This window comes from Hyaena hyaena, unplaced genomic scaffold (genome assembly GCF_003009895.1).
Source record: "Hyaena hyaena isolate Hyena2069 unplaced genomic scaffold, ASM300989v1 scaffold_445, whole genome shotgun sequence".
Classification (NCBI taxonomy): domain Eukaryota; kingdom Metazoa; phylum Chordata; class Mammalia; order Carnivora; family Hyaenidae; genus Hyaena; species Hyaena hyaena.
In genome coordinates, this window is record NW_024081077.1 from 1,556,437 (window position 1) to 1,581,855 (window position 25,419).

Here is a 25,419-nt window from a genome sequence, read left to right on the forward strand (position 1 = left end):
TCCTATAAACAAATGCCTGTAATTGGATTGTATAAACATCATTATATGAACTTTAACGTCACTTTACATGTTACAAAGTGCTTATACATAGTCTGTATCATTTGATTTTCATGACTACCTGTCAGGGAAGCACAGTAGATAATTAGCCTAACATTACCAGTGAAAAAACAAAGGCTCAAAGCTGTTAAGGGATTACCCAAAGCAAATTAGTAGTGGAGTTGGGGCTTCAGACTCAGATCTTTTCACCCTATAGTCCAGTCCTCTTTGTTACTAATTCTATAGTTTTCAGACCATGTTTGGTGAGGTTCTAAGGCAATTACTCAAGAACTGAGGGTGACCCTAAAAAGCCAGGGATTAGGGTTGGTACAGTGGCTCTACTTTTGTTTGTTCTATATATATGTTGGGGGTTCCACACTCCATGCTCCATGTTGCCTTGTTAACGTAAAAAAGAATGTTTACAACAAAAATTTAGTTTAAAAAATGGTTTAGATAGCTGTATACAAAAAACCAAGAGTCTCTTCCAGTGAAGTTTTAAGAAGCTGTCATTTCTTGCAGTAGCTGTTGAACCTTTCATAAAGACAGAAAAAATAAAAAAGAAACTGTATTAAAGTGTTGGTCTAAAATGTACACTTAGGGAAAAAAGATGAACCCCACCTTCTTCACTTTTAAATAAATATAAAAAATCAGTACCTTCTTAATGTCTGGTCTCTTATTTTTCTTTTCATGCAAGCATTGACTTGCAACAGAGTACATAGTTTCAATGCAAATGGGATCAGTGTCATTCATCTTCGTGTCAATATAATCTTCAATGGTCTTTTCTTCATCTTCAATTTCTTCTTTAATATCTAGCTTTAACACAAATGTTAAAACTTTAGTAGGAGCTTCAAAGAAAAGTGAGAGAAATCAGAATGTAAATGGAATTATTTCATCTACTTCATAACAACATGTACTTTTATTTCACTATCTAGTTTTATAACCTTACTAAGAATTAAAGACATACGGGAGAGACCCCATTTATTTATTTATACCTCTATTCACACCTAGGTACAGACATACATACCTTTTAGATACTTTCAGCCATTTGCCTTCTAATTTTTGTGTTTCTGTTGCTGAGCTAATTGCGCGCATAGTCCCATTGGCAGCATTTACTAGGCTGCCAGCCCAAGGCAATTTGCTTCTTGATGTGCTCCTGAGAATGCAGTTCCAACTTCTGGACCCCAAATCCTCCTCTCTGGACAGGTAAACTTGTCTACAGGTACTCAGATTGTTGAATCACAGAGAGAGAGGGAGACGGAACAAGGGGACAGGGCCATGACACGAAGGCACTGCATAGGGAGAGAGGCACAGGACTAGGAGGATGGAGTGGGTCAAGTGGTGGCCATGAGAACAGTACGTCCACGTCCTAATCCCCAGAATCTATGCATATGACTTCATTTGAAGAAAAGGTCTTCATGTGAAGAAAATGACATTTGAAAAACATGTCATTAAACATCTTGAGATGGGATCGTCTTAGATTACCCACATGGGCCCTAAATCCAATGACGAGCATCTGTGTAAGAGACAGAAGAGAGACGAAAACAGATGCAGAGAAGACAATGCGACCACAAAGGCAGAAACGAGTGATGTGGCCTCAAGTTAAGGAATGCCAACAGCCACGAGAAGCTGGAAGGGGCAAGGAGTCTCCCCTAAAGCCGCCAGAGGGAATATGGCCCTAGGAACATTGGGGGCCCAATTCCTGGCCCTAGGAATAACAACACCTTGATTTCAGATTTCTTGCTTTTGAAAGAATACGTTTTTGTCACTTTATGTCCCACTTTGTGCTAAGTTTTTTACAGCAGTCCTCAGAAACTATTATCACGGAAAAGACTATTTACGTGAGGTCAATGTACAACAACCCTCCAGAAACTCTTCCAGAAGAATTTTAAGGGGCACCTGGGTGGATCAGTTAAGCTTCTGACTCTTGGTTTCGGCTCAGTTCATGATCTCATGGTTTGTGGGTTTGACCTCCGTGTCGGGCTCTGTGCTGACAGTGTGGCCCCTGCCTGGAATTCTTTCCCTCTCTCTCTGCCCCTCTGCTGCTCTCCATCTCTCTCTCTCTCTCTCTCTCTCTCTCTCTCTCTCTCAAAATAAATAAAAAAGAATTTTGAAACATTTGGGTGATGGCAGAATCTAGTGATCTAAGGATCACTCCCTTTTGGTTATCGTTGTAATAAAATCTTATTACTTTATAGTCATACTGCATTCATGCCTTAAGTAACAGGGTATAATCTCTGACTTTTATGATTTTCATTATTATATGATCATGCATAAAGCTTAGGACTGAGACGGATTCTGTGTTTTTCTGTATTTCATCCTTACTCAAACCAAATGTTTGAGTCTTTCGTGATACTCTAAAGGAGAAAAAGTCTGAGAGAAAAGGATTTAGGCTTTTAGACAGGTAGGCTCTGCTTAAAAAGTATAAATTACAAGGTAAAAAAAAAAGGAGAGTTCCTTTAGTTTTTTTAAACTGTCCTGTATCTTTATTTATTTTTAAATTTTTTAACATTTATTTATTTTTGAGAGACAGAGAGAGACAGAGCATGAGTGGGGGAGGGGCAGAGAGTGAGAGAGACACAAAATCCGAAGCAGGCTCCAGGCTCTGAGCTCTCAGTATAGAGCCTGATGGGCAGCTCAAACCCATGAACAGTGAGATCACGACCTGACCCAAAATCTGACACTTAACCAAGTGAGCCACGGAGGCGTCCACTGGCCTATATTTTTTTTTTAATTTTTTTAAATGTTTTATTTATTTCTAGGAGAGAGAGAGAGAGACAGCGTGAGCAGGGGAGGGTCAGAGAGAGAGGGAGTCACAGACTCTGAAACAGGCTCCAGGCTCTGAGCTGGCAGTCAGCACAGAGCCCGACACGGGGCTCGAACCCACGAACCGCGAGATCATGACCTAAGCGAAAGTCGGGCGCTTAACCGACTAAGCCACCCAGGCGCCCCATGTATTTTTAATTTACACACTTTCTCTGCATAATCCCATCCACACCCAAAGCTTTATCTATACTTGGGCATTAATTGCTCCAAAACATTGTATCTGCAGCTGAGGCTTCCTTCCTGAGGTCCAACACACAATGAGATAGATAATAAACATATTATAATTTAGTAATATACATACAATATAATAACATATATATGTATTATATAGATAATACAAATAATATATATTATATAATGACTGTTCACAATAATATTATGTTCTATAAATATACTTCAATGCAAAATGTTATAAAATATGTAATACTGCATTACTACATATCCAGGAAACCATGGAAAGCTTTATGATGTACTTTTTGCCAAGGGTCACCAGTAACAATATTATAATATATAGATATCAAACTTATGGTTTTTCTTAAAAGAGTATGGCACCAAACCCATGAGCAAACATAGCTTTTGACTTTCTAATCTCCAATGTAGGGAAATAATCTGTTATATATGTATAATCTGGATATTTCACACTGGTTTGTCTCATTAGAACACATAAATTAGAATAAAGTCAGTGTAGTTCTTAAATTTTAAGAAAAGCTTATACATGATAGTAAGCATTTCTGTAATCTTCAGATTACAAAAGATTTTTGTAAATTTTTAATTTTATAAAAAGACCCTCTAATTTCGTAAAATCTACTATATAGAGGAAAAAAGGGCAAGGCATAATTGTCTTATAATTTTAGCATTCAGTTAGTCTATTTATGTACCTGCCAATGAATGCCTAACATAATACACAGGTAATGTTTTCTATCACAACTTTATAATTAAAATACTCCATAGGGGTGCCTGGGTGGCTCAGTCGGTTGAGCGTCCAACTCTTGATTTTGGCTCAAGTCGTGGTCCCAGGGTTGTGGGACTGAGCCCCACATCGGGCTCTGTGTTGAATGTCGTGCCTGTCGTCCCTCCTTCTCTCTCTTTCTCTCTCTCTTTCTCTCTCCCTCCCTCCCTCTCTCTCTGCCCCTTCCTCCAATTCACACTTTCTTGCTCTCTCTCTCTCAGAAAACAAATAAAATAAAAATAGAGAGAAAATTTTTCTAGTAATTCTATTCTAATACAAATGTGAATAGAAGCTATATTGTTTTTCCTCACTGAGCTGAAAAGTCTGTTAGTAATCATCCTGAAAGTAACAAAAATAAAAATATACTGGAGAAGACCTAAAAAAATCATATAGTTCTATTCTGATTTTACCCACAAAGAAACCAGAACATAGAATATATAAAAATCCTTTGTGGCAGAGCTGAGATTAGAAATTTGTGATGCTCTTTCCATATGCCACTGTGTAATCACCAATGGAAATATTGCCAATAGAAAGTGATATATCTAGATGCCAATTTACCCATATAAATTTAGATTATAAATGCAAAGAGAAAAGGACTGGAAAATATGAATCTTTCAATTACCAATAACTGAGGTTCACGATGTTCATCTACAGCTGGAAGTCCAGTTATTATTTCTAATAAAACCTACAAACACAAAAAAGATCCATTACTGTAACACTCAAGACAATATACAGAAGCTAGACAGAATATGGATCTTGATTATGAAATCTGATTAATCATTTCCCCACACTGCGTTATGCCTTTGAGGCATTAAAGCACAATGGACATGAGCTGTGGTCATCTGTCACCATCATTCCCTCACAGATACCTTGGGTTCCAGCAATCTCCACAAGCAGTACTTTTCAACTGGCAACTTACTAAACAATCAGCTCCACTCAGTATGTATTCTAGACATTTCTTTTCCTGTATTGCAGGGGATTCTTCACAAGAATAATTGTCTCTAGCTTTTAGAATATTATTTTCTAAATTTTAGGCCTATCCTACAATTCTGTGCCTTAATTTCTCAGTGCTATGAAGTTAAATTTCCATATATGAAATACATATGCAAAAATAAGATGAAGTAGTGCCTAATTTCTCCAACCATTCCCACTCACTCCATCTTAAAAGTTACTAGAGACAGACCAGTAGATCAGAAAATTCCAAAGTGTATGTCTTTTAAAAAATATTTCATTTAAAAACTATGACACTAAAATGCATGCTGCATGATATAATTTGTTCTATGCACTAATTTAAGCTTCGTACTAAGTCGTGAGGACAGTGTGCTAAAAAAGTCATGTCTCACAGTGACTTCAGAAACCAATTTAAGTTTACAAATTTGGAAAAGCTTTTATAACTTTCTCATTTAACTAAAGGTTCAAGTAAATAATGTACATATTTACATAAGAGAGGTAAGCAAGACAGGTATATTCAAAATATTCTACTTCAACTTCACAGTTATAGCCAGAATGATTATTGTTACTGATTATATATGTGAAACGTACCACACCAAAGCTGTAGATGTCAGATTTGGCTGTTATTTCTCCTCGTAAAGCCTCAGGTGCCATATATGCTGTTGTTCCCACAATTCTGCTAGTCATGACTGTTTGGGCAAACTTCTCAGAAGCCCGTGCGAGCCCAAAGTCTGATATTTTGGCTGTAAAGTCTTCATCTAGTAAGATATTTGCACTGAAATAAAGTTTGAAGAAAAAATAGTTTTCTTTTCAAGCAAGCCAAACAGGTGTGTGAACAAAAGTACATATTTACAAAGGAGACCATTTAATAAAACACATCATAAAAGCCTGAAATATGTGTAAATAAGTCTACATGTCAGATTGAAGCTAAAGAAAAATAATTGTCTTCTTATTCCTTTTTGTTTCTTGAGGAAAAATTTTAGGAGAATAAAAATGAAATAAAACTGTCCACATTAGTTAGAGATAATTTCATGATTTTACAATTTATTTTGGGAAAATTTCCCTCAGTCTCCTAAAGCACCATTCTTAATTCCTTTCCTAACATTTCCCAACTCATTTAAGAATAAATTTCCAACCAAAGTATCTCAATTATTCATTTCTTTATTCTTTTTTTAAAGCTTTTAAGTTTACTTCCAGTATAGTTAACATGCAGTGTTATATTAGTTTCAAGCGTTATTCTCTCTTTCTCTCTTTTTTTTGTACTCTCTGATAACTTTCAAAGAAAAAAGAATAGGGCTAAAAGGTGCTCATTCATTCATTACACACAGTCATTCATACACACATACTCAAGAAATATTCAATAAAACTTTATCAAGGACTCACTATGTATAATAGTATTTCAGCTCAGTGCTGCATAGAGGGGAAATTTTCAAATCCTGTCTGTGACAAAGGTCTGTACCTAATTTTTAAAAATCCAAAAAATATTCCATAATGGTGATGTTATGTACAAAATGCTGAGAGAACAAACACATGCCTGAAAGAACTGGAGAAAATTCCAAAGACAGGGTAAATAGTGTACTTAGTCTTGAAGGATTGTTAGGTGATGGTTAAATGAAGAAAAAAGGTATTTAAGGCAAATGGAGCAACATGTACAGAGTGATGAAAACATAAAATCATGTGATCAGCGGCGCCTGGGTAGCTGAGTCAGTTAAGCATCCGACTTTGGCTCAGGTCATGATTTCACAGTTCGTGAGTTCGAGCCCCACATCAGGCTCTCTGCTGACAGCGCAGAGCCTGGAGCCTGCTTCAGGTTCTGTGTCACCTTCTCCCTCTGCCTTCTCACTCATGCTTTGTCTCTCTTCTTCTCTCAAAAATAAATAAACATTAAAAAAACAAAACAAAGAAAACAAAACAAATGAACCCCAAAACAACATGTGATCAATTTCAAGAAACTGGTGCCAGTGGAACATGGAGAGAATATGAACTTCACTCTGTGACAGTGTGACACCAGTGAAAGTTTCTTAGTAAGGAATTAATGTTATTAGACTTGAATTTTAGGAACACAACCTGGCAGTGTAGTAGTGAATTGAGGAGAATTGGTACAGACTGGTTAAAGGCTGACCATGAAAGCTTGTCATAAAGTAAATAAGAGATAGTGAGAGTCTAGATAAAGAAAGAACACTGGGGCGGGAGAGAAGCTGAAAAGTTTGATGCATGTTCAAAGGACCTTTGTAATTAGTCTGATATGAGGAATGAGAAAGTCTTTAGCTGGGAGACAGGATGAATAGTGACTTCATTTGATAAGGAAGGGAATCTAGAAGGAAGACTGGTTTGGAAGAGAAAATGAATTTGATTTCTGACATGTTAATTTGGAGGCTTCTGTGGGAAATGCAGGTGAGGTCGTTTTGGTCTGGAGATACTGAAAATATAGGAATGGAGGCTGATGATACAGATTGGAGAGTCACCCACACATAGGTAGCAGGCGAAGTCAATATAATGTCAGTCAGCAAGAACACGTTCTGAGAACAGAAGAGACAGGAGGTGAGAACAGGAGATGCACCAATATGTAGAGGATGAGATATAGTACCTGTCCTGTCATCTAAGCTTGATCCCTCTATCTGGACTCCTTCCTAAATCCTCAGAAACCTTACTCTATACATTATCTTCTTCTCTCTTCAACTTTATCATCTCCTTCTTCCTATAGGCATAAAAATGTGCTTTAGTCTCAACCATCTTAAAAAAAAAAAAAAAGAAACGTTTCCTGAATAATATATTATTTCCAGTGATCATCCTTCACTATCCAAATGTCTTAAAAGACTTGTCTATACTCACATCTCAGTTCTCCAGCTTTCTCTCTCCTAAACTACAATCTGAATTCTGTCCAATTACCACGTGGAAGCAGGACTCTGTAAAGATACTAATGACCTTCAGGGCACTAATCAAATAGTTTTCAATCCTCATCCTAACTTCTAAAAAGTAACATATTTTTGACTAGTACCTCTTGGAAAATGCTCTCTTTCCTTCTTTTGATGGATACCACACTCTCCTCGTTCTCATCTTATCTTTCTATGCCTGTTTTCTTCGATTCCTTTCGGATCATGCTCTTCTAGTTGGCCATTACGTCTTAAAGTTCCTTAGGACTAAATCTTGGGAACTTTTCTTAATTTCTCTCTTTCCTTAAGTGAATACAATCCTATGACAGTCTCCAATTAACACCTATATGCAAGTAATACATAAATTTGTCTTCAGCTCAGATTACTTCAGGTCCAAATCTGTATATCACATTATCTGTTTAACATCTCCACTTCCGTATCTTAAAAGAGTCTTAAATGTAACATGTACAAAAGAGAATTTATATTCTCAGTCCTCAACCTGGTCCTCTTCCAGTGCCTTCTATGTAAGTGAATCATGCCACAATCACCCCAGAATGCAATTCAGGAAGCTATAAATCCAGGAGTCATTGCTGACCTGTCCCTCTTCCTGACCCCTCTGCAGCCAAGATATCAGCAGGTCCTGCTATCTTAATCTCTCAAATCTGCTCACTTCCTTTGATATGAACAGCTATCACCAAGACTTCTGAGAAGGTCTCCTAACTCTCCTTTCTTACAAACTGTTCTCTACACTGAGGGTCAAAGTGACCTTCTCAAAACTTAAACATGATGCCACATCTCTACTTATAATCCTTCAATGGCATCTGAGTATATTGATGATAAAACTAAAGACCTTACCTTAGTCTATCAGATTCTATAGGATTTAGCTTCCTGCTGACTTCTATATCTTCTATCAATCATTCCTTCCATTTCTGCACTTCAGTTACATTGTGTTCATTTCACTTCCTGTAATTAATTCATCATGCCCCCAAGCTCCCTCTCAACATTGGTCTCACAAATGCAGTTTCTTCTGTCTAGAATGCTCTTCTCCCTATCTTCTTTAGCCACCCTCAACTTGAGCCCACTTACTTCCTACTCATTCTTTGGATGTCCACTAAAATATCACTTCCTCAGAGAATACTTCTTTATACGAATACTATTACGTAGTACTAAATACTACATATTGCACACTAAAGTTCTTTTGTTAGTTTGTGATCATTTGCTTGATGTCAAATGCAACAAGTGCTACTTTTGCTAAGTATATTATCTCCAGTGCCTAGTGTATGGTAGGTGCTCAATTAGTATTTGTTAGCTACATAAGAAGAGAGAGACCTGAAATGTACCCATGGAGGATGAAAGTGATTCAGAAAATAATGGAGATCTGGAAAATAATTTTGACAAGGCAAAAGTGGTCAGGAAAAACAAAATGTCATGCTATTAAAAAAAAAAAAAAAAAGGTGGGGGGCCATGCAGGCTAAGTACTAAAAATAGGTCACTGGGTTTGGAATAAAGGGGACTACAGAATGACTTAATGAGAAGAGCTTTCATGGGGTGCGATGAGACATGCATATGGATATGAATGGAAAGAGTGAGAGCAAGTTATTCTTTAAAGATGGTTTTCCAAAAGCTTTGTAAGAGTAGCATTTACCTTTTAATGTCTCTATGAATATGATGGTTTTCATGTAAAAAACTGATGCCATTAGCTGCACCCTGAGCAATCTTGCATCTCATGTGCCAAGAAAGTGGTGGAGTATTATCCTTATAAAGTAAGAAACCAACCCATTAAAAAAAAAAAAGGATAAAAAATCTGTAGAAAATATATAACAGGACATTTTTCTCAGCAACTACTGAAAATGATATCATATCACCCAGAATTTAGGATTGCAATTTTTAAAAACTGTTCAAAAATAATCTCTAAATAAGATCAAATCAGAGTTAGCATTTCTTATTTGACATTAAAAATATATGAGCATCTTCAAAGACTAGTCTTGACTGTTTAAGATTATTACCTAATAGAATGGTAATCCCAGTTGTTTACCTGGGATTTATATATCAACTGTATAATTTTCAAAGAACAAGAAAAATATTAAGATTAATGTGGTTTAAATAATCTTGTCACAAAGTGAATATTCATATTCCAACACATAAACAGAAAGCCAAGCAATGTGGTGAACAGACATCTTACCAAGCAGGACAGCCTGTCTAGCAATGAGCCATTGGGCATGTAGACATACACTAGGCAGAGGTCGTCTCCATCACTTGAGAAACCAAGTAGTTCAACTAAGTTTTCATGTTGACACCTATGACAAATAATTTTCCTCTCAAAATTATTATGATACATACATATATTCAGCTGTAGGTTGAAAGTTTTTCAATTTAGAGCTTTAACAGAAAAAAGGAGTAAGAAAAGAATGATGTGCTTTGTATCATTATATTACATTATGTATGTTTATAGTATGTGTGTATATATATATATGTTTATTACAACTATTTATAATTTTCTGCAAACAGTTCTTTCAGTCAATACTGATCAACATTAGAAGCAAACACTTTTTCTATTTTTAGTAAAAGCTCAACAATTTATAAGTTTGGAACTTGTGATAGTTTGGTTAAGGACTGGGTTGATATTAACCTTAGTGTACACAACTTTCAATGATAGTACAGGCAAGATTTCAAGAAATCTGTTGAAATTGGTATGACAATCCTTTCAAGAATTTTTTTTAACATATCCAAAGCATGGATTTATAGACATGAATCTTTAACTTCATCTAATTTACACATTTTTGATCTTTAATGATGTGTTATTATTTATAGCCCAATTTGAGTTTTTTAATATACCTGAAAGGAATAAAACTGAAGAGAGCTGAAATATAACAAATCTTAGGTATCTGTGGTAAATAGAAGAAAGTAGGAAGAAAACTGGGCCAAGTCCCAAGTTTAAAGTCCAGCTTTGCCACCCTCTGGATATCTATAGGCCAAATTAACAGGTAACAGGTTACCAACCTCAGTGAGCTTCAGCAACTTTACCAAATGTGGATAGTAATTGTGGATACTGATTGTGTAACATGGATGCTGTGAGAATTGACTGAGCAAATATGTGAGAGCCTAGAAGTATACGTACAACATGATAATCTCCATCCAAGTGCTTACTCATTTTGTTGATTCAAAATGATCTAAAATTCTGGCATTTCATTATTTCAAATCAGGCTTTAATTTGAAAACAGTCTGTCCTCATAAATATTTTAAGAAGTACAAATTAAAACAATAAGTGCTCTATTTTCCACCAAACTGGCACATTTTTAAAATGAGTAGGTAACATTTGCTGAGTTTCTACTATATACATGGCACTGCAGTAAATGATTTACCTGCTTTGTTTTGTTGAATTCTCATAACAACTTAATGAAGTAAACACTATCCCATTTTATAGATGAGAAAACTAATGAATAGACAGTTAAGAAACTTGGCCACAGTCATTCTGCTAGTAAGATCCAGAAACTGGTACTTATTAAAAAACAGTGATAATAGTCAATGGTGGTGAGGTAAGGATGAAAAATGAAATTGTAATACATTGTGGTGGGAGTATAAATCATTATTTATAAAGCCATTTGGACATGTACTTGGAAAGTTTTTAAGAGGTTCATGAATTCTGAACCAGTAATTCTTCTAGGACTCTACCTGATGAAATAAGCAGAGCTACATTTAAAGATTTATGTACAATGAGATTTAAAGGAGCTTTAATTTGCAATGATGAAAATTAGAAATAAACCTAGTAGGGTAATGGTTAAATAAAATATAATCATCATATGTGCCAAATAATTAATATACAATACTTTAAAATTAAAATTAATGTAAAATAACAAAATGCTTTAAAATTATTTTTAATGACATGGGGAAAATGGTATACACACATCATTACATCAAAATATTAGCCGTGGTTATCTCCGAGTGATGTATTTAAGAGGTGATTTTTATTATTTTAAATACATATTCCTGTATTTCACAGATTATCTACTTTGAACAGATTACTTTTAGGATTGAAAAGTAGGTATAAGGGTATGGGGAACAAAATCCCGAAAGAAATTTTTGTTTTGTTTTGTTTTGTTTTTTTTAATCAGCATGCATTATTTTTACCATGACTGAATTAATTCCAGTCTGTTATTTCTTTCTTGAGGTTAATCAACTAAAATTGGTAATTTATAGCAATGGGTGTAATATTGTAAATCGGTAAATCTCACTAGAATTCGTCATATCGATAGTGTGGTATGGTGACCGATGGTGACCACAATTACGATGGGTGGTGAGCACTGAGTAATGTAGGGAATTGTCGAATCAGTATGTTGTACACCTGAAACTAACAGAACACTGTATGTCAGTTACATTTCAATATTAAAAAAATACATTTAAAAAAAGAAAAAAAAATCTCAAGCTCTGGAATCAGACAGATCTGAATATGAAAACCAGATCTGATTTTTACTGGCTACGTGGCCTCAGGCAAGTTACTTAATGTTTCTAACTCTCAATGGAAAAAAGAAATATAGGGGAGGTTATAATAACCTTTACAGGGATTAAATGAGGCCAGATACATAAAATACACTGCAATACAATTATTAGAATAAATTTTGTGATTAGTTTCTCTCATTCTTCCCGAAGACGCCCAATAATTTTCAGGCATACTGGGTCAATGTCTTCTAAGCATTCTGGCATATAACTTTTTCCTGGCTTAGAGCTATTAACATATATAAGGGTCTATTATTCTAAATACATATTTTTCCATATTTATAATTTATCTGTCATGAATTTTGGGAGCAGCAAAGGATAATGCAAGATAGTTGAAACCCTTTGTAGCTTTGCTATGATTTAAAATAAAAACTGCTGTTTTATCTACATGCACATGAGCATATGCAGTCACTGAATTGTAGAGTCAAAAATTCTTTCAATTCCTCTAATCTGGATCCTTTATTTTAATTTTACATATCTGAAAATATTACTAGTTCATGGCATACTCTGGGTAAGAAATCAGGTCCCCTACTTCTTGTCCTGCTCTCTTCTACGATATCACATTGCCAAATTAACTTACTTTGCCATAACTTTTATTTCTTGATCAAACTGCTGCTTCAGTTCTTCAGTACTAATGTCAACCATCTGAAAAAATAATATATAACATAATACAACACGATAACCTCAAGGCTCCTAAAGCGAGAAGGAGGCACAAGCGATCGCCTGTCTGATCTTGCTTTCTTTAAAATAGTAAGGCATTATTCTCCCCCTTTGGTAGAATAACTGAGAATCAGAAATACTAATCATTTGTTCAAGGTCCCACGGCTAGTTAGTACAAGGAAAAAAACCTCATAAGCCATATAACCATATAAACCTGAGTTATTGTAGGAACAAAATGAAATAATGTGAGACCTCACTGCATAAACATTCTCAAGAAAAAATTTGCTGTAACAGAAAACAAGCAAATTTGAAGGCAAAAAGAAAAACCAAACCTGCAAAAGTATTTGTACTGTATATGACAATGGATGACTATTTTTATCATATAAATATGTATTCTATGGATGTTTCTGGAATATAATAATAGATTTATAATGTAACAAGTCAATGACATGCTGAACACTCTAGTGGCAATGGGAATAAAGGATCTAGACAAACTTTTTTCAATTATTTTCTTATTATGTAACTTTTAAACTTCATTTTTATTTTTATTTTTTTGATTTTTAATTTTTTCAATGTTTATTTATTTTTGAGAGAGATGGGGAGAGAGAGAGAGACAGAGCATGAGCAGGTAAGGGCCAGAGACAGAGGGAGCCCAACGAGGGGCTCAAATCCACGAACAGCGAGATCATGACTGAGCCACTTAGTCGCTCCTAAACTTCATTTTTAAATGATAACAGTAACATAAGAAATCTCTTTTTACAAAATTTTCTTAGTATCTTCCCATTTTAATCTTGATTAGGCATGAAGCACTAAGTAGAACAGGGTTTCTCAACTTTATTTTGTGACTCTTCCAAAATTATACATACAATTATATGTGTATGCCCATAACTACATTTTTGTAGGGACAGGTTCCATAGCTTTCAACAATTTTTTAAGTATTAAGAACAGTCAGCTTAGAATGATGTTTAAAGAAAATATGCACTGAAATAACGTATTTCCTAAGGACTAATTTACAGCTTATGATACAGCACACTACGAAGCAACTTTTTCCTATAATTCTTTTAACTCCTCAACATATAACTTACCGCCACAAGCTTCTTCACGGCCACAGTTTTGTTGTTCACGTAGCCTTTATATACAACTCCAAACCCTCCCTCTCCCATCTTGTTGCCACCGATGGAAACGGGCCTTTCATCAAAGTTATTTGTGACATTCTTCAATTCATAAAATGAAAAGCTGTGAAAACCTATAATGTCAATGAAATAAGAAAAAAGGTGCTTCAATAAAAAGGATATTGGTTTTAATAACTTCAGTATTTTCTCAACTTGATTATTTCATATATACACAAATATTTACAACTTTGGATTAGACAGGAGAGGAGAGAGTAAGGCTATCTTTTAGATTAAAAATTTAAGTTTTATCTTTTATTTATTTATTTATTTATTTATTTTATTTCTAGGAGAGAGAGAGAGAGACAGCGTGAGCAGGGGAGGGTCAGAGAGAGAGGGAGTCACAGACTGAAACAGGCTCCAGGCTCTGAGCTGGCAGTCAGCACAGAGCCCGACGCGGGGCTCGAACCCACGAACCGCGAGATCATGACCTAAGCGAAAGTCGGACGCTTAACCGACTAAGCCACCCAGGCGCCCCTTAAGTTTTATCTTGAGAATTCTGTTTGGTGGTCCTCCACCTAAAACTCCAGTTACTTGCTTTCATTACAAAATGACCTTTTAAAGTTATGTAAATATTTATGCATTTTTTCATACTTCTATGGTTGGGTATATGTCCTGTTGCCTCTTCTCGTTGATAACACACTGACTAATACAATGAAGATGGCGCTGAACAGGTCAGGAGGGAAAAAAAGAAAACCCACAGAAGAGCTACTGCCAGTGTGCACAACCGAAAGGGCAGATTTATTTCAAAGGGCTCAATGACAAACCCGCCAAGGGAAAGCACTGCACGTGTTACTTACGCGTATTGCTGCCTTCTAGACTTGTACTTTCTGGACTTGAGGAGTCAGGTAGAGTGTAGTTTTGTTCAAGATCCTGCACAGGTAACCCAAATGCCCTGTCTCTGCCACAGAGAGGCATTTCTTTCTGCTGAACTGTTACAGCTTCCTTAGCAGGTAGTGTATTAACAGCTTGGGGAACAGCATCTGCCAGATGAAGTAAGTTACAAGTTGTCCTTCCATACGAAAAAGTGTTTGTGTGCAGAAGTTAAACTAGGAACTTGGTTCATTTGACATCATTGCAGTTACCACACGTCAACCCCATTTTCTCACAGCATACACACAAGAAGCTACCTAGTACGAATTTGTGAGTTTTGGTTAAGGTGACTAGAGAGGGGAAGGTGGTGTTTTCAAAGAGTCTATGTACCGCCTACATCAGAGCACTGAAGGGCTTGTTGAAAAACACAGACCTAACCCAAGTCAAGAATTCTGATAATGAGGTCTGGAATAGAGACAGGAATCTACTTATTTAACAAGAACCCCAACGGATTCTACTGCACACTGAAAAGTGACAACTGCTAGTACAAATGGTATCAACGGGAAATAAGCTGTTAGGAAGGGATCTAGACAGTAACCCACCACAATACAATGTAAGGATATCAGGATTACAGAGTCCCATTGGGGTGGAAGTTAAGGGTAAAAAAAAGCAAGAGTTAAAACAAACAAACAAATAAAACCCCAAAAAAGTAATTTCTGTCCTTCTACACTTCCTTTTGGCACAAAACTACCTGACACAAATGGTGGCTCAGGCCCAGTCATGAGGTCTCCATCTCCTCAGCAGCAAGTCTGCAGTGCATATCTGGAGTGCTTGTATGAGTTGGGGAGGGTAGAAAGAATGAAAAGGAGTCTCAAATGTAAGGCTCATCTACTAGGAGAAAAAAGTCCAAGCAAGAAGACATGTTCCCATTTCTGCCACTTGCCTTTCCACCCTAATCACTGATGCCCTACTCATGCTCAAGTTTACCTGGTAGCAAAAGACTTGCTGGGGCAAAAAACTCATTTTGGACCAACAGATCCACAAGATCACCAACCGTGCAATTTGTGGTGCCCCAGTCAAACAGTAATTCACAAGTGGGGCTTTGTCCAGTTTGAAGTAATGCTTCAAATCTCCTTAAAAGCAAGCAACAAAGAAACAAAATTAATATGTAAATAGACTTAACATGAAAATAGGAATTACTCCCTCATGCCCTTGTCTGGCCCATACTACCTCTTATAGTATTAAGGAGGGGGCAGCAGAAGAATCAGCCAAAATTACAGAGAACTGGGAAGACAGGCAGAAAGGAAAAAGATGCTGAAGGTGATAATACTATAGGTCCGCATATACTGAGTGCTTATGAGTATCTGCTCAGTGGGCCATGGGATGCATCCACATGAACTCATTTAATTCTCTAAGATACTACAAATATATACTAATTATGAATAAGAAAGCCAGGCATGAAAAGGTAAAGAAACCAGCCCATAGTCACACAGCCAAAAAACTGTATCTAAATTGACATCCAAATTCAGATCTCACTTGACATTAAGGGTCTGCTCTCAACCTACTAAGCTATATTCTTTCCCTACCTGACTTAATAACTCTGCTATTCACGTGAGTTTAAAAAAAATTTAATGTTTATTTTTGGGAGAGAGAGGCAGAGAGGAGCACAGAGGATGCGAAACAGGCTCTGCACTGACAGCAGCGAGCTGGATGTGGGGCTTGAACTCACTAACCGTGAGATTATGACCTGAGCCGCAGTCAGACGCCCAACCAGTTGAGCTACGCAGGTGCCCCAGCCATATGATTTTTAATAAACCTGCCTGTTTAATGAAATAGGATACTATACATAAACTTGGAGAATTATTCCATTGATCTTAATCACATTTCAATTAAATTACGGAAAAACAGATCAGTTTTTTGTTCTTTCTTTAAAAACTAGTCTGGAAATCAACATTTAAAAACTTAACAATTTTTTCTGGTTTTCCTCCAAACTTCTTATGTTGAAAAATTTCAAACCTACAGAAAAGTTGCAAGAATAATACCAGGAACAACCATTTACCCTTTGCCTAGATGCACCAACTGACCAGTTGATAACACTTTGTCACACTTGTGTTCTTGCCCTCTCCCTTTCCCTGTGTGTGTGCACATATGCTTTACAGTGTACGCCACACACTTTGTAAATGTCTCACAGTCTAGATCTGTCTGATGACTTTTTCATGATTAAATTCAGGTTAAAAATGTCAGGTAAGAACACCACATAGGTGACAGACAGCATGTTGTTCCCACTGCATCACATCCAGAGTCACATAATGCAGTCTGTACCATTATCGGTGACCCAACGTTTGATTACTTGGTTAAGGAGGGGTACTTCAGATTTTTTCTTTATAAAAGCACCATTACCCTTCATAATTCCTAAGTAACCTATGGATAATACTTTGAAATCTTGTGCTTATATTGTTCACTGACAACTTTTCATCTTGTGGTTTTAGCATCATCGATGAGTCTTGCATGAATCAATTATTCACTGGTGGTTGTAAACTAGTACCTTTTCTATCATTCTTTCAATAATTATTTGCTGCCACTATTCTGTAGACAAGAGCTTTTTCTCCACCCCGTCCCCCCCCCAACTGCCTCAACCATTCTCCAGAATATTTTGATAGTATACCATTACACTATCTTTGAAAGTTGCCTTTCAAGGTTTAAACTTAAGCTTCTTTCAAGTAATTTAAGGTGTTTATCCTTCATGTGAGGAAACACTTCCTGGAAAAACTAAGATAGAAGTTAAAGTTTTGGGATCTTTATTAGGTTAATGATGAAAATCACAATTTTATGCCTTTTCCTCTTGCTTCCAAAGACAGATTTTGATGTAGATTTGGACTGAAATAACTGACAAAAATAAATCTATATTTGTATTTTACACTAAATAGAGACAAAGAATGAAATTATCTGAAGATAGTGTTGAAAAATCCTGGCTAAGAACTAAGAATTCTGTTCATAGATGTGTACATTTATAAGCAACTTTAAAATGTCAACTTGAAGAACTCCCAAAGTACACTGTTAAGGGGGAGTAGAGATTTACCCACTTAGAATTTTACTAGAGATTCTTATAATTTTCCTATGTTCAATCTGGAAATGACAAATGTGAGGCAGAGGGAACTGTTCTCAGCTTGCTAAACAGAAAACTAGAGTGAAAGTAGGAATCTTGATTCTAACCCAAAAACTTATTTGCAAGATCACAATACTAGCCTAGCTGACATAATGGAGAAGGAATCAAAAATCACATATACACATACACAAAGAGGTTACTTATTACCATTATCTCATCTGAAGAGAGTTTTACTTTCTGAATTGCAATATTAGACAGTATTTACATCTATTCATCATTCTAGACTGTGATGTAAGAATTTAATTTTTTTTAATGTTTTATTTATTTCTGAGAGAGAGAGAGAGAGAGAGAGAGAGATAGTGTGAGCAGGTGAGGGTCAGAGAGAGAGGGAGACAGAATCTGAAACAGGCTCCAGGCTACGAGCTGGCTGTCAGCACAGAGCCTGACGCGGGGCTCGAACCCACAAACTGTGAGATCATGACCTGAGCCAAAGTCGGACGCTTAAGTGACTGAGCCACCCAGGTGCCCCTGTGATGTAAGAATTTAAAAAGGAAAAGAATTTTATATGTTACCTTATGTGAAACTGATTGTATCTATCATCGCCAGATGGTTTTTTAATGGCTACCGCTAACTTCTTCCATCCTTCTTGAGGATCAATAAAATCTGACAGCTTCCTAATTAGTCCAACATTGAGGGAGCGTACATATGTTGAAGATGTTATGGGTTTATTCATCTTCTGTTCCTAAAATATGGAAAACTGTCATTAAAATTTTACAGTAGTTTTAGTGATGACATCCATAAACTTATAAAATCACAATTTTCTACAGTACATGAAATGTTGGCAACTGATTATACCATAATAAAGGAACACTCCAAAGTCAACTAATTGATATCCTAATAAGAAATTAAAATTGTGGTTTATTTTGTCTAATTGTCCTCTGGTCTTATATTCTTTCTCTACCTATAATTATCAATAAAAAATGGAAGAATTTTTTTTCTGACACTGACACTTCCCAAGTACAATTTACCCAATGGAGTAAAAAATTTACTTTTTCAGAAAAATCCCTGTGAATATATTCAGGAATCAAATCCATTAATAAAAGAGATTTATTTTTCAATTTAAAACATTTTTCTCAGTTTTTATCTGCTAATAAACATTTACCACCACTCTTTAGTAGAAGTAAAAAAAAAAAAGTCCTGAAATAATTTGAGTAACATTAAAAGATATGGTAAATAGTCAACTTTTTCTATACCTCTTTTTTGAGTGCTCCACATTATTTGAATCCAGCAGAACTGTCTGATCAGAATTCATTCCCTACTAAGCCAAACCCTGTGGTTCACAACTTCACAATTTAGAGAAAACCTTTACTTCCTCATTCCCCTTTTTCTTTTGCCACTACACCCTGGAAAGCACCAGCCAGGGATAAATTTCACAATTTTGCTTGTACATGAGCATTGTTGAATATACCTAAGAGAATACAAATTAACGGGGACCCATTTTCCATGGGGCCTTCAACACTGCTCTTAATCCTATTACTTGTCTTACCTATCACTGAGCTCACTGATTACCTATCACTCAGCTCATTGTCCTTAGTGAGTATTTCACACCTGAGCCTTTTTCCATGTGGTTTTGATTTCTATGCCTCTGTTTTAGCAAGTAGCAACCTTTCCTTCTAATTCATCAAGACAAAGAGATTTACATATTCTTCTGTCAATTATTCTCCTGCTATCCCTATATATATATATTTTTTAAAAATTTTAATGTTCATTTATGAGAGAGAGAGAGAGGGAGACAGAAAGACAGAGCGTGAGTAGGGGAGGGGCAGAGAGGGAGACACAGAATCCGAAGCAGATTCTGTCAGCACAGAGCCTGATGTGGGATCATGACCTAAGCCGAAGCTGGAGACCCAACCTCTGAGTCACCCAGGAGCTCCATCCTCTTATATTTTTAACTTTAAGATGTAATATAATCAAATTTTGGAGTAAAAGATATATTCACATGGTGCAAAATTCAGAAGCTATAAAAGAGTAAGAAGCAAATGTCTCCCTGATCCTAGGCCTCTATATTTATATATTCTACTCTTTGGCCTTCTTTGACCATGGCATCTAAGTAGGTCTATCCGCCCTCAACCTAATTGTCTTTGATCATTGCATGATGTAACTGTAACCATGTATTTATTTGTTTGTTTAGTATCTTCCTCCCCCATTAGACTATACGCTCCATGAGTTCAGGGACTACGCTCTTTCGTTCACTAATATAAAACTAGTGAATAGCACGTGGCATATATTGTTGATAAGTATTAGGAATGAATGAATTTGCTGTCTAGTACCATGCTAGGTGATTCGCATATTTCACTTAATCCTTACAGTGATGAAGACAATTTTAACATCTTTACTTCACAAAGGTAGTAAATGAGGGGCGCCTGGGTGGCTCAGTCGGTTAGGCGTCCGATTTCGGCTCAGGTCATGATCTCATGGTTCGTGAGTTCGGGCCCCACGTCGGGCTCTATGCTAACAGCTAGCTCAGAGCCTGGAGCCTGCTTCAGATTCTGTGTCTCCCTCTCTCTCTGACCTTCACCTGCTCACGCTGTCTCTTTCTCTCTCTCTCTCTCCGAAAATAAATAAAACATTTAAAAAAAAAGGTAGTAAATGAGAGTTGGACTTGAATCAATATCTTACTCCAAAATTCATTCCATATGTCCTTGTTTCTATAATACAATGCATTGTTCAAGTCATTCTCTTTTCTATAAAGACATTTCCTTTCGTTTATTCATATGTTCAAATAACATGTCAGGCTTTGGGGGCAACTGGGTGGCTCAGTTGGTTGAGCATCCAACTTCGGCTCAGGTCATATCTCGCAGTTCGTGAGTTCAAGCCCCATGTTGGGTTCTGTGCTACCAGTTCGGGGCCTAGAGCCTGCTTCGGATTCTGTGTCTCCCTCTCTCTCTACCTTTTCCCTGCTCACACTCTGTCTCTCTCTCAAGAATAAATAAACCTTAAAAAAAATTAAAAAACAAAACAAAACATATCAGGCTTTGTACTAAGTTATAGGAGCTACAGAGAGGAAAAAAATCTTTGTTTTCAAGCTTCTCAGTCCCGCAGGGAATACAAGCAGTGAATGATAAATGTTATAAGAGGCGTGTGCAGTGTGTGGAGGCCCAGAGAAGGAGCATCAAGCCAAAGCAGTCTAAAGTAAATATATCAAGACAGATTTGGGTAGGGTGGGAGGTTAGAAGGATGAGTGAAAAGGGATGAGGAAAAACCTAAAAGGAAATTCCAGACAGTAGGGATAGCAGGGAGAACATAGATTAGGCTCAGGCAAGGAGTTTGCTATGGGTGGAGCATAGGATGCATGCCATTAAGTAGTAAGAGAAGAGGCTGGAGAGGGAGGCAGGGACAAATCATAACACACCTCATGTACTAAGGCAAGGAGTTGAAGCTTTATACTAAATGTTATGAGGAAGCCATTTCAGGATTTTAAAGAAAGGTGTCATGATATCTTATTTGGTTAAGTGGATTCTCCTGGATAAAAAGTTTGAAGGGATGTATATTGAGATAAGGGGACCAGTTTGAAGACTGCAATCATCGAGGTGAGCATAAATGAAAGCCTGAAAAAAGTCAAGGAATGGAGGCAAAAAAAGATTCAAAGATTTAGGAGGCCAAATCAACATAATTTAATGACAAATCAGATACTAGAGGGAAAGGAGAGTAAGAGAAACCAAGAAGCTGATTTCTGGCATTTTGGCTTGGGCAGTTAGATGATAGAGGAAATGAAATGTTCACGGTCATGTTAAATGTGAAATATCTACCTCTGGCACCATCTAGGGGGGTTAGCACTAAGTAGCTATATGGTCTGGAGCTTAGGAGAGAGGTTTAGTAAAGAATACTTACTACATGAGCATTCTCACATGTTCATAAGTGAATTGTTGGTTGAAGCAACAAGTAAATGTGAGGTTGCCTATTAGGAACATATAGAATGTGAAGAAATGAAGAGAAAGAAGAATGTTTAAAAAGATTGATAAGCCATGGAGGTAAGAAAAAAACTAAGACAACAGCATATCAGAGATTTCTAGAACAGGGGATAGGTTGGTATAAAACACCCAGAGAGGTCCAATAAATACTGATGGGTATGTTAGATTTGGAAACTGGGTGACTTAAGAACAGTTTTTAGAAAGCAGTGAGTGAATAATAAAAGCACTTTTTCCAAGAAATCTGGCTTTGAAGGGAAGGAGAGACAAAGACAGAAGGAATCAGTTCTCAAATTTGGTCTTGGTACCCTTTATACTCTTAAAAATTTCTGTGGACTCCAAAGAGCTTTTGTTTATGTTGGTTCTATCTACTAATATTTACCTTCTTAGAAACTGATACTGAGAAATTAAAAACTTACTTACTCATTAACTGATTAATAATAATGAACATACTACATGCTAGCATACATAATATATTTTGATAAAAATACATTTTCCAAAATAAATAAAAGTATGATATTATTTTAGTTTTGTAAATTTCTTTAATGTTCAACTTAATAGAAGACAGCTGGATTCTCATATCTGCTTTTGCATTTACTCTGCTGCAATATATTGATTTGGTTGACATATATAAAGAAAATCCAGCTTCACACAGACATATAGTTGGAAACACTATTTTATTTTTTATTTTTAACATTTATTTATTGCTGAGAGACAGAGAGAGACAGAGCATGAGCAGGGGAGGGGCAGAGAGGGAGGGAGACGCAGAATCAAAAGCAAGCTCCAGGCTCTGAGCAGCCAGCACAGAGCCTGATATAGAGCTTGAACTCCCAAAATGTGAAACCGTGACCTGAGCCGAAGTTCGGTGCTTAACCAACTGAGCCACTCAGGCGCCCCTGGAAACACTATTTTAATAGCCTTTCCACAAAGGAGATTTTTCTCTTTGACACTATAGTGAGACTTGATAAAAGACGGTTTCCTAAGCCATATCGATGAACTCTGTCTCATTAAAATTCATTGCATTCTGAACGAATCTTTTACTCATTAGTGATTTTGACCCTACACACCTCTTGAAAGGGACTTGGGAACCCCAACCACATCCTGAAAACTGCTGGTTTAAGATTTGCTTTAAGAGTTAAGCTTGGTTGGAGATAAAAAAAGGGATAGTAAATAGAGTATAGGTAAGGATGTCAGCCTTGAATAGAAGGAAAGTTTTTCTTCCAAACTGTGAAAAGGATTTGGAAACAGGTTTGGATACAGATATATTTGAAGGGAGAGGGAGATTTTCACACAATGTTATTTTCTTGGTGAAGCAGGAGGTGAGTTTATCTAGAGCTCAGTAAGATAACTGCCCAATGACCTTGAGGACCACTGGATAAATGCCTAGTATTTCTTCAAGCTCAATGCAAAAGGCACTATTGGCTTTCCCTGATAATCATCTCTTTTGCTCCAAACTGTCCCCAGTCATTCTTTTATATAACTTCTGTATAACAATTATCATATTTTATTGTTTATGTGTCTGTCCTCTCTCCTAGTTGGTGTGCTCTCCTACGCAGGGACCCAAACAAATTGAGCTTTAGTAGCTATTCAAAATATGTGTTGGATGAAAGACTGATTTTAAAATTTTAATTTAGTTTTTTTAAAAAGTCTACTTATTTATTCCAAGGCAGAGAGGGGCAGACAAAGAGGGAGAGAATCCCAAGCAGGCTGAAATACTGAATATTTCAGAATGTTGAAATAAATCAAATAAATCAAAGTAGACTGAGTGTCTACTTTGTGCTGGATACTGATCTAATTTCCTACACATTAGGAAACATTAGGAAAATAAGAAAAAATAACTGAACTCGTGGAGCTTATATTTTTAACAGAGGAAGATAGGCAATAAGCAAATAAACTCCATACTATGCTACACAGTGCGGACAAAAATAGAGAAGGGGTTTCATTTTTAAATAGGGTAGTCAGAGCAGGCCTCAATAAAAAAGTGCCATGTGTTAAAGGTCTAACGAAATGGGAAAGTCAGACACTGGGATATCTGTGGGAGAAGTCTGGGGGCAAAAGAATACTAAATGTAAAGGTCTGGAGTGGGCCCACTCAGAACAGCAAGGAGAGGCTAAGTCTGGAGAGGAAGGAGCAAAAAAGTCTAAGATAAAATGAGAAGGTAGGAAAGTCACCAGGTCTCCTAGAGCCTATAGCCTTTGTATTGATTTTGCTCATCCTCTGAGTGAGAAGACAGTAGAGGCTTTAAGATCGAGAGACATATACTCTACATTCATGTCTTAAAAGGACACTGGGGTTGCTTCTGAGAAGAAGGGATATCAGAGTAAGAGTGAGAGGCAAGGAGGGACCAATTACTAGGGTACACCAACAATCCAGCTGGGAGGTGCTGGTGGCTTGGACCAGGGTGGTAGCAGAAAAGGTGCAAAGTCTTAGGATGCTGGATATTTTCTGAAGTAGAGCTAACACAATCCCAAGTGCTGATATGAAGGGCGAGGGGATTGCATGCACCAAGATTTTTGGTCTGAACGTTTCCCAACATTTACTAGGATGAAGAAGACTGTGTAAGGTGCAAGCTTGGCCCCCACGACCAGGAGCTTGGATTGGACAGGCAGAAAGCAAACTTCAAATGAGTGTTCAGCATGAGAGAATAAAGGAAGTATGAACTTTCTGACGGGTCTCTTCAAGGATTACCCTTAGAAAGGGAAAAGGCTGACTTTTAATATTCTCCACTCTCAAGGCTCCTTAGGCAGATAGGTTTTACAGGCACAAACAGAACCTTCAGTTCCCATTTTAAATAACATTTTCTCGCTTTCTCAGGGTCTGCTTTTTATCCCTTTGTTTTCTCTCTTGCTCCAGGCTGTCAGGTGTCCTTTTCCCATCTGATAATGTACTTACCTGATCCTGACAGCCCTCTCCAACTTTCCAATTTCCTGGAATCTTGGAAGCCAGAGTGACAAGTTAATTAGAATCCTGCGGAGGCCCAGAATGCTTTCCACGCCAGGAGCATCTCTGCCCAGAGCCGGCCTTACTTCCTGGTTCTCAGGAAAAGAGGCTCATTTCGTAAACTGGTTCCCGCAACACACCGCCTGGGTGTTGAGAAACAGGAGGCGAGGTCTGAATGAGCCACACAATGAACTTGGTGACGCCTCTCCACGCCCCAGGTTCCTCCCCAGGTGCGATTCAATTTTTGATCCTCGGGAACCCACCCAAGATTTTAGCCTGGAGCAGGCTGTGCCCACACAACCTACTTCCTCTCTAACTTTTCTCACTGTGCGATTTTCCTTCCGAAACCGTCCCTCAACAACCCTGAGGCAGAGGGATGGAGGCCGGAGCGCAGACCTTGGACTACCTGTTAAAAAGGAGCGCACGGCTGGAATCCCTTACCTGCCCAGTATCGGGGCGTCAGGGCGGCAAGGGCACCGCCCAGCTGAGCCCGCTGCGGGGGAACCCGGGCTCGGAACAGCACCAGAGAAGAAAAAGGCCAACCTCCTAGTTCCCGCCTGAGACCCCGCCCACGTCCTGCCCCGCCCCTCCTCTTTGCACTTCCCGGCGGCTCTGCAGCGTGAGAGATTCCGGGTCT

At 37.3% G+C, this 25,419-nt stretch overlaps 1 protein-coding gene across 3 annotated transcripts; it reads right to left on the reverse strand.

Moving 5' to 3' along the window:
- IRAK4 (interleukin 1 receptor associated kinase 4) lies at positions 1 to 25,332 on the reverse strand. Of its 3 annotated transcripts, XM_039253296.1 has the most exons (13): positions 25,224 to 25,332; positions 24,735 to 24,925; positions 18,447 to 18,616; positions 15,756 to 15,901; positions 14,756 to 14,938; positions 13,872 to 14,032; positions 12,707 to 12,771; positions 9,815 to 9,929; positions 9,278 to 9,387; positions 5,351 to 5,534; positions 4,431 to 4,493; positions 691 to 849; positions 1 to 567 (listed from the first exon to the last, which is right to left on the reverse strand). In XM_039253296.1, exons 3-13 carry the CDS (start codon positions 18,605 to 18,607, stop codon positions 532 to 534), a joined length of 1,383 nt encoding a protein of 460 aa, XP_039109227.1. In that variant the 5' UTR covers positions 18,608 to 18,616; positions 24,735 to 24,925; positions 25,224 to 25,332; the 3' UTR covers positions 1 to 531. The 3 variants fall into 3 exon arrangements, with proteins under 3 accessions (XP_039109227.1, XP_039109226.1, XP_039109228.1); XM_039253295.1 differs by lacking the exon at positions 24,735 to 24,925; XM_039253297.1 differs by lacking the exons at positions 1 to 567; positions 24,735 to 24,925 and having other exon boundaries at positions 697 to 845.
- Between the last annotated feature and the right edge of the window lie 87 nt (positions 25,333 to 25,419).

Coding starts and splice junctions, on each gene's coding strand:
- IRAK4 (XM_039253295.1), bottom strand. CDS start 18,607: ATGAATAAACCCATAACATCTTCAACATATGTACGCTCCCTCAATGTT. Junction 15,902..18,446: donor TACAATCAGTTTCACATAAG/GTAACATATAAA, acceptor CTTGCTTTTAAG/GAGATTTGAAGCATTACTTC. Junction 12,772..13,871: donor CCGTGAAGAAGCTTGTGGCG/GTAAGTTATATG, acceptor TTATTTTTTCAG/ATGGTTGACATTAGTACTGA.